Raw genomic sequence first — 13242 nt, 5'->3', positions numbered from 1 at the left:
TTGTCTATTCTATTTCCCAGATTTTGGATCATCCTTACTATCATTATTCTGAATTCTTTTTCAGGTAGACTACATATTTCCTCTTCATTTGTTAAGTCTGGTGTGTTTTGACCCTGCTCCTTCATCTGCTGTGTGTTTTTCTGTCGTCTCATTTTGCTTATCTTACTGTGTTTGGGGTCTCCTTTTCACAGGCTGTAGGTTCGTAGTTCCCGTTGTTTTTGGTATCTGTCCCCAGTGGCTAAGGTTGGTTCAGTGGGTTGTGTAAGCTTCCTGGTGGAGGGAACTAGTGCCTGAGTTCTGGTGGATGAGGCTGGATCTTGTCTTTCTGGTGGGCACGTCCACGTCTGGTGGTGTATTTTGGGGTATCTGTGGCCTTATTATGATTTTAGGCAGCCTCTCTGCTAATGGATGGGGCTGTGTTCCTGTCTTGCTAGTTGTTTGGCATAGGGTGTTCAGCACTGTAGCTTGCTGGTCATTGAGTGATGCTGGGTCTTGATGCTGAGATGGAGATCTCTGAGAGATTTTTGCCGTTTGGTATTACGTGGAGCTGGGAGGTCTCTTGTGGACCAGTGTCCTGAAGTTGGCTCTCCCACCTCAGAGGTACGGCCCTGATGCCTGGCTGGAGCACCAAGAGCCTTTCGTCCACACGGCTCAGAGTAAAAGGGAGAAAAAATAGAAAGAAAGAAAGAGGCTATAATATAATGAAGTAAAATCAGCTATTATAAAGCAAAGCTATACAGACAAAATCTCACCCAGAAGCATATACATATACACTCAAAAAAAAAGGAAAAGGGGAAAAATTAATATATCCTGCTCCCAAAGTCCACCTCCTGAATTTGGGATGATTCGTTGTCTATTCAGGTATTCAACATATGCAGGCACATCAAGTTGTTTGTGGAGCTTTAATCCGCTGCTTCTGAGGCTGCTGGGAGAGATTTCCCCTTCTCTTCTCTGTTCCCACAGCTCCTGGGATTCAGCTTTGGATTTGGACCCGCCTCTGCGTGTAGGTCGCCTGAGGGTGTCTGTTCCCCGCCCAGACAGGACGGGGTTAAAGGAGCAGCTGCTTCGGGGGCTCTGGCTCACCCAGGCCGCGGGGAGGGAGGGGTACGGAGGAGGCGGGGCGAGCCTGCGGCGGCAGAGGCCGGCATGACGTTGCACCGGCCTGAGGCGCGCCGTGCACCAGCCTGAGGCGCGCCGTGCGTTCTCCCGGGGAAGTTGTCCCTGGATCACGGGACCCTGGCAGTGGCGGGCGGCACAGGCTCCCAGGAGGGGCGGTGTGGAGAGTGACCTGTGCTCGCACACAGGATTTTTGGAGGCAGCAGCAGCAGCCCCAGCGTCTCACGCCCGTCGCTGGGGTCCGCGCTGATAGCCGTGGCTCGCGCCAGTCTCTGGAGTTCGTTTAGGCGGCGCTCTGAGTCCCCTCTCCTAGCGCGCCGCGAAACAAAGAGGCAAGAAAAAGTCTCTTGCCTCTTCGGCAGCTGCAGACTTTTTCCCGGTCTCCCTCCCAGCCAGCTGTGGTGCGCTAACCCCTTCAGGCTGTGTTCACGCCGCCAACCCCAGTCCTCTCCCTGCGATCTGACCGAAGCCCTAGCCTCAGCTCCCAGCCCCGCCCGCCCCGGCGGATGAGCAGACAAGCCTCTCGGGCTGGTGAGTGCTGGTCTCAACTGATCCTCCGTGCGGGAATCTCTCCGCTTTGCCCTCCGCACCCCTGTGGCTGTGCTCTCCTCCGTGGCTCTGAAGCTTCCCCCCTCCGCCACCCGCAGTCTCCGCCCGAAAAGGGGCTTCCTAGTGCGTGGAAATCTTTCCTCCTTCACAGCTCCCTCCCACTGGTGCAGGTGCCGTCCCTATTCTTTTGTCTCTGTTATTTCTTTTTTCTTTTGCCCTACCCAAGTACGGGGGGAGTTTCTTGCCTTTTGGGAGGTCGGACGTTTTCTGCCAGCGTTCAGTGGGTGTTCTGTAGGAGCAGTTCCACATGTAGATGTATTTCTACTGTATCTGTGGGAAGGAAGGTGATCTCTGCGTCTTACTCTTCCGCCATCTTCTCTCCTCCCAGGTTATATATTTTTGAATACATGCCTACAATGTATAAAAGTAGTCAGCTCTGCCTGAGGACAATGCGAAGGTGTCACAAAGGGGGTAAACACCTACATCAGAACATGAAGGATGAGTAGGAATTTTCAACAGAGCAAAAAAAAGTAAGGGAACAGTATGTGCAAAGGCATTGAGATGCAGCAAAAGGGAGAAAGAGGCTAAAGGATGGGCCTAGTTATAAAGACAAATATAGACGAGGTTGAGAGATTTAGATTTTATTCTGGAAGTGAATGGTATTTAGTATATTAGATTTCTTTTTTTGTTTTTGTTTCCTTTAACTATGAGTCTTAGAAATAAGGGAAAATGTAGCAAGAATTATCTAAGTCTTCATTCACGGTATTATGAAAACACTAATGGACAAGTCTTAATTTTAGACATCAATTTAGTTACTGAAGTAAGTACAATAATATTGAAAAAATGAGAATATGTAGAATTCAAAGGATTTGAAGTGCACATGTTTCTGTATCTTGAGCAGTATTTATCTTGAAGATTTAATTTTCAGTTACTCTTCCGTAAATGTTTTTAAATGCTTTAAGGTAACATTATTAAAAGAAATCTGTTGTAGGAAGGCAATAAATTGCTCTCTAATTTGTGTGTTTTGAAAATTTGCATTTGACAGTACTCTCTAAGCAAAGCACTATAAAACATTTTTCTATTTATAGGATGAATACATTGTGACAGAAAATGTGATAGAAAAAAAAAATCTAAACATAAAAAGACCTAGGTATCATCCTACCACTAATACATTTCATGACCTTGACATAATTACAAAACTTTCCTGGGCCTCATTTCTTTATCTGAATAAGTTGATTTAGTTCCTTCCCTGTGGTGAGCTTGAAGCCCCAGTTTTATGATTATTCATCATCCATTTCCAAATATACAAACATTTTATGAACAAAACATTGATAGAGCACATAGTGGTTTAGATATGAATACAAAATTTTGTTTATAGGGCTCCTATTGAATACCTTTTTCAAAGATTATATAGTAAGGATATTAGATTAATAACATAAATATAGATAAAGTTAAAATTGATAGTGATAGTGCAAAGAATGAAATGACTTTTAGAGTTTTAAATTATGTCTATATGCAGATCTGACAACTGATATTTTTAGTACATTATTAAAGTCTGGAGATGTACTTTTTCATTTATTCATATAATTTACTCCTTTGCAAAACATTTGCCTAAACATGTATAGATGATTCTATATATATATATATATACATATATATATATATATATTCTGATGTTCTCTTTGGCATAGGTAAATGTAGAACTATTTTTCTCTCATTCGTAAACTCAGAGGTAAATAATATGCTCTTTATTAGGAAACTGTACTATAAAGTCTTGGTAGTCATTAAATTAACAAACACATTTTTAAAAAATATTTATTTATTTATTTATTTGGCTGTGCTGAATCTTAGTTGCGGCATGTGGGATCTAGTTCCCTGACCAGGGATTGAACCTGGGCCCACTGCATTGGGAGCATGGAGTCTTAGCCACACGACCACCAGGGAAGTCCCCAACGAACACATTTAAATTATTGCCAGGTAGTAAGTTAAGAACTGGAAAATATAGTTTAATAAAGTTTAATAGGCAATAGCCTTTAATGATTTTCAGTTATTTGGATCAAATTTTCATTGTTCTTAAGGTTAAAAAATGCATCTGTAAGCCACAATTAGTTATAGAGTTAATGGGTGAATGAATAGTCACTCTTCAGTTAATATGAAAAATACCCCTGTTTATTAATGAGTTAATATATTTCTGTAATTATAAGCATAAAATATGAAATCTACAGCAAAGTATGTAGTAACTGAAATGTGACCCCTAAGTTTGCTCTCCTTCAGTGTCAACCTTTATTTAAAGGGTGTTCTGCAGAATGCTAGTATTCCTTCATATGCTTCTTAGAAAATAAGATTCCATGAATAAACGTTTGGGAAATGTTGGATTAAACAAAGTGAAGCAAATTGTGTTTGTTTTGTTTCAGCGTCAACCTGCCAGAGGAATCTTAATTTGAGCGCTGAACTCATTTTTTTTGTGATATCTCATGGGACTAGAGATATTATGCAGGATGTATTTTGGGAAGTATAGTTCTGTTTAAAACATTTTACATAAAGAAAAAACTTAAATTAAATTTAAAAAATTGTAGCTCACCTGGCCTCTGCTACTCTGAGTGGAAGATGGGGGCTGCAGGGCCAGATACTCTTCTGGGGAGGGACAGGACCGCACTGCCACAAGCTTCTCAGAAGTTTACTATTAGAGCAGTATTTCTTTATTCTTTAAATGTGTAAAGGGGAAATCCAAATTGAAGCCAAAAAAAAAAAAAAAAGAAGATTGAAAGTGTGTTTTTTTAATAGAAATAAAATTGTAATTTTTATTTAAGTTTGTTACATGATGGGCTAGAAAAACAGCTAGCTGCAAATTAGGATAACTGTCCTTTTCTTATGAGGTTGGTTTGGAGGGTGTAGTGTGGAGATAGCTTTTTTCTATGTGAATTACTTGTTTCCTTTAAGGAAAACAAATCAACATAAGAAAATCCCTGAGAGTTTTCAGTACAGATGTCTCCAAAAGAGTTATTGCTGCCAAGATTTTTTTTCCCTGTGTGTCACATAATCTTTGTATAATTTATAAATGATAACAAAGCAGTCAGGCCACATTCATAAAAGCCCAGTGACACATAATTTAGTTGAATCTGAGGATTAGAATTAATTGTCTCTCTTTGTTCTAAGTTCTAAATCTTAGTAATTGATTCATGCATGTCATTACAGCTTAATATTTGCATGAAATCACAGTTTAGCTGGCATAATTTAACAGCAATTAAAAACCTATTTAATTGTCATGCAAATTGGTATGAGAGCCCTTGAGGAAGAAGGGTGTCTGCCGTTTTTATTTAAGTATCTCTAGGCGGACAGTCATATACTTGCAGACACCCATAACATAATTGATAACATTCTTCCTGTTCTTGGAAATGTAAGTGAATAATAATTCATGTTTTTCCATTATAAATAAGAGAAAAGAACAACAATATGATTATGTCATTCTGTAGGAAGACATTATTATGATAATGATAATGAATCTTTATCTCCTAGCCATGAGTCTAGGTTGGAGGTAAAGAACTATGCCTATCCCTGTGCTCTAGTTTATAATCTCTTCCATATTTTCCTTTCTGAAGGTAGACATTTCTATAACTCTCTGGAACATGAAATGACATAAAGCAAGGTATGGAGAAACCTTTTAGAAAAACTAACTGCCCCTTTTCTAGGTCTAGCTTTAGATGGTATACATATAGGTGTCTGAGTCCTACCCATTAGGTTGCTGATATCAGGATCCAGCAAAATGAAAAAGGAAAATATAATACTTCTTAATATCTCAAAGCCAATACACAGTCATATAGATTTAGGAGTGATGTTATGCTACTCTAACAGTATATAACAGATCTTGCTACTGAGTCCTCTGTACTCATTTAGACCATTCCCCCACACTGCAGCCAGAAAGCTGTTTTTGAAACACATGTAGATAGAATCTGTTAGTTTCTTCCTGTTAAGTATAGAAACATATTCAGACTCATTCCAATGAGCCAGCAGTCTGGCATTATCCGACCCCTTCCTGTTCCTTAAAACTCACTTCTTGCTTCCTCCTTCTGCATTCTAGCCACAGTGATCTTCTGACAGTTCCGTGACTATTTTTAAATCTTTTTTGACTAAAGAGCCACACATCTTCTACCTCTAATATTCTTCCCACCCCTCTGAACATCTTCCACATCACCTATATGAGGCCTACTCAGAATGTTTCTCAGGTTATTTCAGCTCCTTTCCTTTTGATTTCTGTAACTGCCCTTACTATAATTTGAATTTTATTCTTCTGTTTGTGTATGTGTATTTGTGTTTATCTAGCCATTCAGCTAAAATGTTAATAACAAGAAGGCAGAAATAACTTTTATCACATTCATGCTGTAAGCCCAAGATCTAGCAGAATATCTGGCACACATAATAGTCACTAAAAATATATATATTTAATGAATGAATGACCATATCTTGAAATCCAAAAGAAGCTTATATCAAAAATTGAATTTCTTTCTATGGAGAGAATGTCACAGAGAATTCTTTCCCTCCTTCTAAGCAAATTTTCTTGATAGCTGAAATTTAAAGAACTGTTTAGATTTCTTAAAACTAAGCTTTTTCAAATATGGCAGGAATGTTAATTAGTTATTTATGCAGTAAATTATTTTTCAAAATATCTGTCATAAGCACAGTCTCTTACAGAAAGGATTCTGTGGTATTTCGCAACATAGCACATAGCACAGTGCCAGGCACCTAGTAGACCTTCAGTTAATATTTGTTCAGTGAATGATATAAAACTGAGGTTTGAAGGACTCAGATAAGTGTAAAAGATTATTGACACAATTTTAAGAAAAGGCTGGAATAGTTAAAGGATATAAATACTCTATGTAGTGTGATCCGTATGGAAAAATAATGAGAAAAAAGAGAACAGATGCTCATCTACCATCCATGAGAAACATGGTTTGTTCACTCTTGATGACGAATAAGAGGATTCTGTGGGTCTCTTTATAAGCTTCTAAGGACACACTTACTTATGTTTAGTAAAGTTAATCTAAATAAAAGTCTAGGTACCATTTCTTATGTATACACCCTTTTATCCCTTCCGTATAATGCTTTTGTCCCATGAAATTGGCAGGACCTAGTAAAAGCCTTTATGCTGCCTCCAGTTTCCCTTCCTCTTCCCCTTCTTCCAAACTGTCTGTCCACCCTGAGTTTATGGCCATTTTTTCTCAGCCTGTGAGAAAAAGATTCTTAGAGAGATTGTCCAGAAAAATGAATGGGAGTTTTAGTTATACATCAAGCATAGTTTGAGGACTGAAAGACTGAACACAGCATGTTTTATATATGCATGTTACTATTTTTTCAAAAGATGATGTAATTATTAAGATGTATTTAAAACCATCACATAATTTAAAATAATGTTTTGTTATATATTTTCAGTCAACAAATTTAAAAAGTATAATTACTGTATCTTTTGGAGATCTGTGGCTTTTGATATTAAATACTGAAATTCATATACCAAAAGTTAAGATATAGACCATCTTCACCCCTAAGACTCCACTCTTACTAAACTAACTCAGATATTTTTAACCATATTTCTTTATGGTTTCCATCAGAAGAAAGAGCTCAAACTAATATAAAAGACCAGCAAGTGTTTATTGATGACGTTTTCAAGTTAGCACCATAATTCATTGTCCTATACATGTACATTTGTTTTTTAATTGCTTTCTCTAGGGCCACCTTCAGCTCCTAGGAATGTGGTTTTTAACATCAATGAAACGGCCCTTATTTTGGAATGGAGCCCACCAAGTGACACAGGAGGGAGAAAAGATCTCACATACAGTGTAATCTGTAAGAAATGTGGCTTAGACACCAGCCAGTGTGAGGACTGTGGTGGAGGACTCCGCTTCATCCCAAGACATACTGGCCTGATCAACAATTCCGTGATAGTACTTGACTTTGTGCCTCACGTGAATTACACCTTTGAAATAGAAGCCATGAATGGAGTTTCTGAGTTGAGTTTTTCTCCCAGGCCATTCACAGCTATTACAGTGACCACGAATCAAGATGGTAAGTTCCACTGTTCTCTCAAAATTTATCTATAATTCCCTTTTGATGCTTAATATCCCTGGTGGACCTATATTCACTGAGGTGCAATTGTACACTCTATACATTATAGGGGTGATTTTCTGGTTGTTGTTCTTATTGTTTCCCAAGGTGCAGAAAGATATTTTTGATATTACTTCTTAGTAGTATGGTCAATTAGATATAAAGCTTCTCTTTAATATCTATGCATTTATGTTTTTGATATAATCCTATACTGACATATCTTAATGAGCAAGTCTATATTACTTATCAGCAAACATCAGACATAAATAAAATGTTGCTACATGAATTGAAATTCAGTTGCCGTACTTATGCAGCCATCTCTTTTCCATGTCAAATAAGCAAATAGTAAGAATTTATGCTAATTATAATTCATGTCTATATTGTAAAAACAATGCAGCCAGCAAACCTAACCATAATCCACTCCTAAAAGAAACAGCAAAAAATATCCAGAAATGTGTCTAAATGCTGTTGTTTAGGTGCAGTTTTGTGTAAAAGATAGTTAAACTGTCTTTTTTAAAAACTCCAATTGCTTTCAGCTAAATGGTCCCTTTTAACACTACAGGTTTTACTGCAAGGTAGTTAGGCGCGAATAGGCCTATGATTTTTATAAGTATATATTCTCTTTAATTCCCCCCATAACGTAATTTATCACAAAGCATGATACAGGAAAAGCTTCAAAGATTTTAAAAACTCCCTTTGAGAAGCATTCATAAATTATGTTGATACAGAAGTGATTGTCTTATAGAAGAAAGTATTGTTTTATATGTTTTATACTATTCTTTTACACTATATTTGTTTGCTAGGTCTGCTATAACAAATGCCACAGGCTAGGTGGTGTAAACAACAGAAATTTAATTTCTTATTGTTCTAGAGACCAGAAGTCCAAGATTAAGGTATCAGCGGAGTTGATTTTATTCTAAATCCTCTCTCCTTGGATTGTAGATATCCTTTTTCTCCCTGTGTCTTCATATGTTCTTTCCTATGTGCATGTCTCTGTCATAATCTCTTCTTGTAAGGATACTATCATGACAGATTAAATACCACCCATATGACCTCATTTTACCTTAATTTCATCTTTACAGGACCTATCTCCAAATCCAGTCACATGCTAAATTCAACATATGGATTTTAGGGGATGCAATTCGGCCCATATCATGCATTAAGGCAGCTATGGTGATATTTAAAGTAGAAATATATATAAGATGTTGGAATACTATTCAGCAATAAAAAGGAACAAACTAGTGATACACACAACTTGGATAAACTTTAAGGGCACTATGCTGAGTGAAAAAAACCAATCTCAAAAGGATACATACTGTATAATTCACTTACATAACATTCTTGAAATAACATAATTGTAGAGATGGAGAATAGATTCTTGGTGGACAAGGGTTAGGGCTTAGGGAGAGAGGGATTGGCTATGAAGGGGTAGCAGGAGGGAGCCTTGTAGTAATAATATAGTTATGTATTTTGATTATGGTGGTAGTTACATGAAGTCAGATATGTGATAAATTGCAAAGAGCTACACGCATGACATGCGTGCATGCACACACACACGAGCTCTATGGATTTTCCCAATGTCAGTTTCCTGGTTTTGATGTTGCACTATAGTTATGCAAGTAGTTAGCATTGGGGGAGGCTGGGTAAAGGGTGTATGGGACCTTACTATACATTTTTTTGGCAAATATCTGTGAATCTATAATTATTGCAAAATAAAAAGTGAAAAAAGCACCGCTAAACCTATAAAGTGTACAGGAAGAAAACTTAAATATTCTACTAAAAACATATTTGAAGTGGATGTGACTATTTTATTCAAAATAATATATATAAGTTCACTTTGCTGATAATCTTCAGAAATGCATCTAATAAATAAAGCAAAGCCAAATAATACTGTAGAATCACCATTTTTGTATTTTTTTTATTTGCCATCTATATATTTTCTTTTTTTTTTTTTCACACACACACACTGTATTTTATTTTTACAAGAGATAAATAGACTGACACCAAGCATTGTACATGGATGACCACAACAAAAGCAACAATGATTGCAATTACCAAACATGAAACACACTCATACTATGTCATAATATTGACATTCAGTCCAGTAATCCTCCACTGTAACAGCTCCTTTACTTTGCAGTGAAAATTGATTTGTATATTCTTTGCCTCTGAGTCCTTGTGGGATTTTTTTTTTTTTAATTCAGACAGAAAATCACAAAAATTATACTCATCCTCATCAGTTCACTCAGTCCCAGGTAATTAATTTTTTTTTATCTTGATCTTTTGTTAGCACTTTTATGAGTTCATCAGTTTTTCATTAGAGTTCTGAAAATGCTTATTCATTCAGTTCAGCAGTACAGTCAGTTACCAGAAACCTGTACTTGTCAGAGTCTTTTCCATGAATTTCTTGAAGATGTAACCCTTTTATAGGAACATATTTGCAAAATCATCAGAGTACACCCAGAACTGTCTGTAAATGACAAAAGACTTAAAAATGACCACGGTTAAAGATTTGATGAAAGTTCATAATAATGCAGTTGACAAGAAAATTAGTTATTTCTGAGATATATATTTTAAAGTAATAACTAGGATTATTACTTATAACATTATACCAGAACATATAAGATTTTTAGAAATTTCATGTAATGTCTGAAACATTTATATTAACATATTTCCATACATATTTCCATACAAATACAAATATAAGATTTTTAGAAATTTCATGTAATGTCTGAAACATTTATATTAACATATTTCCATACAAATAACCCAATGAAAGTTTAGTATTAGTTGTTTTGTTTGTTTTTTTATACTGCAGGTTCTTATTAGGCATCAATTTTATACACATCAGTGTATACATGTCAATCCCAATCACCCAATTCAGCACACCACCATCCCCACCCCACCGCAGTTTTCCCCCCTTGGTGTCCATATGTCCATTCTCTACATCTGTGTCTCAACTTCTGCCCTGCAAACCGGCTCATCTGTACCATTTTTCTAGGTTCCACATACATGCATTAATATACGATATTTGTTTTTCTCTTTCTGACTTACTTCACTCTGTATGACAGTCTCTAGATCCATCCACGTCTCAACAAATGACTCAATTTCGTTCCTTTTTATGGCTGAGTAATATTCCATTGTATATATGTACCACCACTTCTTTATCCATTCGTCTGTTGATGGGCATTTAGGTTGCTTCCATGACCTGGCTGTTGTAAATAGTGCTGCAATGAACATTCGGGTGCATGTGTCTTTTTGAATTACAGTTTTCTCTGGGTATATGCCCAGTAGTGGGATTGCTGGGTCATATGGTAATTCTGTTTTTAGTTTTTTAAGGAACCTCCATATTGTTCTCCATAGTGGCTGTATCAATTTACATTCCCACCAACAGTGCAAGAGGGTTCCCTTTTCTCCACACCCTCTCCAGCATTTGTTGTTTGTAGATTTTCTGATGATGCCCATTCTAACAGGAGTGAGGTGATACCTCATTGTAGTTTTGATTTGCATTTCTCTAATAATTAGTGATGTTGAGCATCTTTTCATGTGCTTCGTGGCCGTCTGTATGTCTTCTTTGGAGAAATGTCTATTTAGGTCTTCTGCCCATTTTTGGATTGGGGTGTTTGTTTCTTTAATATTGAGCTGAATGAGCTGTTTATATATTTTGGAGATTAATCCTTTGTCTGTTGATTCATTTGCAAATATTTTCTCCCATTCTGAGGGTTGTCTTTTTGTCTTGTTTATGGTTTCCTTTGCTGTGCAAAAGCTTTGAAGTTTCATTAGGTCCCATTTGTGTATTTTTGTTCTTATTTCCATTACTCTAGGAGGTGGATCAAAAAAGATCTTGCTGTGATTTACGTCAAAGAGTGTTCTTCCTATGTTTTCCTCTAAGAGTTTTATAGTGTCCAGTCTTATATTTAGGTCTCTAATCCATTTTGAGTTTATTTTTGTGTATGGTGTTAGGGAATATTCTAATTTCATTCTTTTACATGTAGCTGTCCAGTTTTCCCAGCACCACTTATTGAAGAGACTGTCTTTTCTCCATTGTATATCTTTGCCTCCTTTGTCATAGATTAGTTGACCATAGGTGCGTGGGTTAATCTCTGGGCTTTCTATCTTGTTCCATTGATCTATGTTTCTGTTTTTGTGCCAGTACCATATTGTCTTGATTACTGTAGCTTTGTAGTATAGTCTGAAGTCAGGGAGTCTGATTCCTCCAGATCCATTTTTTTCCCTCAAGACTGCTTTGGCTATTCGGGGTCTTTTGTGTCTCCATACAAATTTTAAGATGATTTCTTCTAGCTCTGTAAAAAATGCCATTGGTAATTTGATAGGGATTGCATTGAATCTGTAGATTGCTTTGGGTAGTATACTCATTTTCACAATGTTGATTCTTCCAATCCAAGAACATGGTATATCTCTCCATCTGTTGGTATCATCTTTAATTTCTTTCATCAGTGTCTTATAGTTTTCTGCATGCAGGTCTTTTGTCTCCCTAGGTAGGTTTATTCCTAGGTATTTTATTCTTTTTGTTGCAATGGTAAATGGGAGTGTTTCCATAATTTCTCTTTCAGATTTTTCATCATTAGTGTATAGGAAAGCAAGAGATTTCTGTGCATTAATTTTGTATCCTGCAACTTTACCATATTCATTAATTAGCTCTAGCAGTTTTCTGGTGGCAGTTTTAGGATTCTCTATGTATAGTATCATGTCATCCGCAAACAGTGACAGTTTTACTTCTTCTTTTACAATTTGTATTCCTTTTATTTCTTTTTCTTCTCTGATTGCCGTGGCTAGGACTTCCAGAACTATGTTGAATAATAGTGGTGAGAGTGGACATCCTTGTCTCGTTCCTGATCTTAGAGGAAATGCTTTCAGTTTTTCACCATTGAGAATGATGTTTGCTGTGGGTTTGTCATATATGGCCTTTATTATGTTGAGGTAGGTTCCCTCTATGCCCACTTTCTGGAGAGTTTTTATCAGAAATCGGTGTTGAATTTTGTCAAAAGCTTTTTCTGCATCTATTGAGATGATCATATGGTTTTTCTTCTTCAATTTGTTAATATGGTGTATCACATTGATTGATTTGCGTATATTGAAGAATCCTTGCATCCCTGGGATAAATCCCACTTCATCATGGTGTATGATCCTTTTAATGTGTTGTTGGATTCTGTTTGCTAGTATTTTGTTGAGGATTTTTGCATCTATATTCATCAGTGATATTGGTCTGTAATTTTCTTTTTTTGTAGTATTTTGTCTGGTTTTGGTATCAGGGTGATGGTGGCCTCATAGAATGAGTTTGGGAGTGTTCCTTCCTCTGCAATTTTTTGGAAGAGTTTGAGAAGGATGGGTGTTAGCTCTTCTCTAAATGTTTGATAGAATTCACCTGTGAAGCCATCTGGTCCTGGACTTTTGTTTGTTGGAAGATTTTTAATCACAGTTTCAATTTCATTACTTGTGATTGGTCTGTTCATATTTTCT

At 36.9% G+C, this 13242-nt stretch overlaps 1 protein-coding gene and 1 long non-coding RNA gene across 2 annotated transcripts in view; one reads left to right on the top strand and one right to left on the bottom strand.

Moving 5' to 3' along the window:
• Positions 1–13242, bottom strand: part of LOC309660153 — a 639313-nt gene that overhangs the window by 38270 nt on the left and 587801 nt on the right. The gene's annotated exons all lie outside the window — the stretch shown is intronic.
• Positions 1–13242, top strand: part of EPHA6 (EPH receptor A6) — an 870129-nt gene that overhangs the window by 372860 nt on the left and 484027 nt on the right. Inside the window, exon 5 of the mRNA XM_082460667.1 lies at positions 7387–7722. Coding sequence (XP_082316793.1) covers positions 7387–7722 — 336 coding nt within the window. The remainder of the gene's footprint in view (positions 1–7386; positions 7723–13242) is intronic.

Source organism: Balaenoptera physalus (assembly GCF_965194825.1).
Source record: "Balaenoptera physalus genome assembly, chromosome: 4".
Classification (NCBI taxonomy): domain Eukaryota; kingdom Metazoa; phylum Chordata; class Mammalia; order Artiodactyla; family Balaenopteridae; genus Balaenoptera; species Balaenoptera physalus.
Note: the sequence above shows the minus strand (reverse complement) of the source record. Positions and strands in the feature narration are given on the sequence as shown.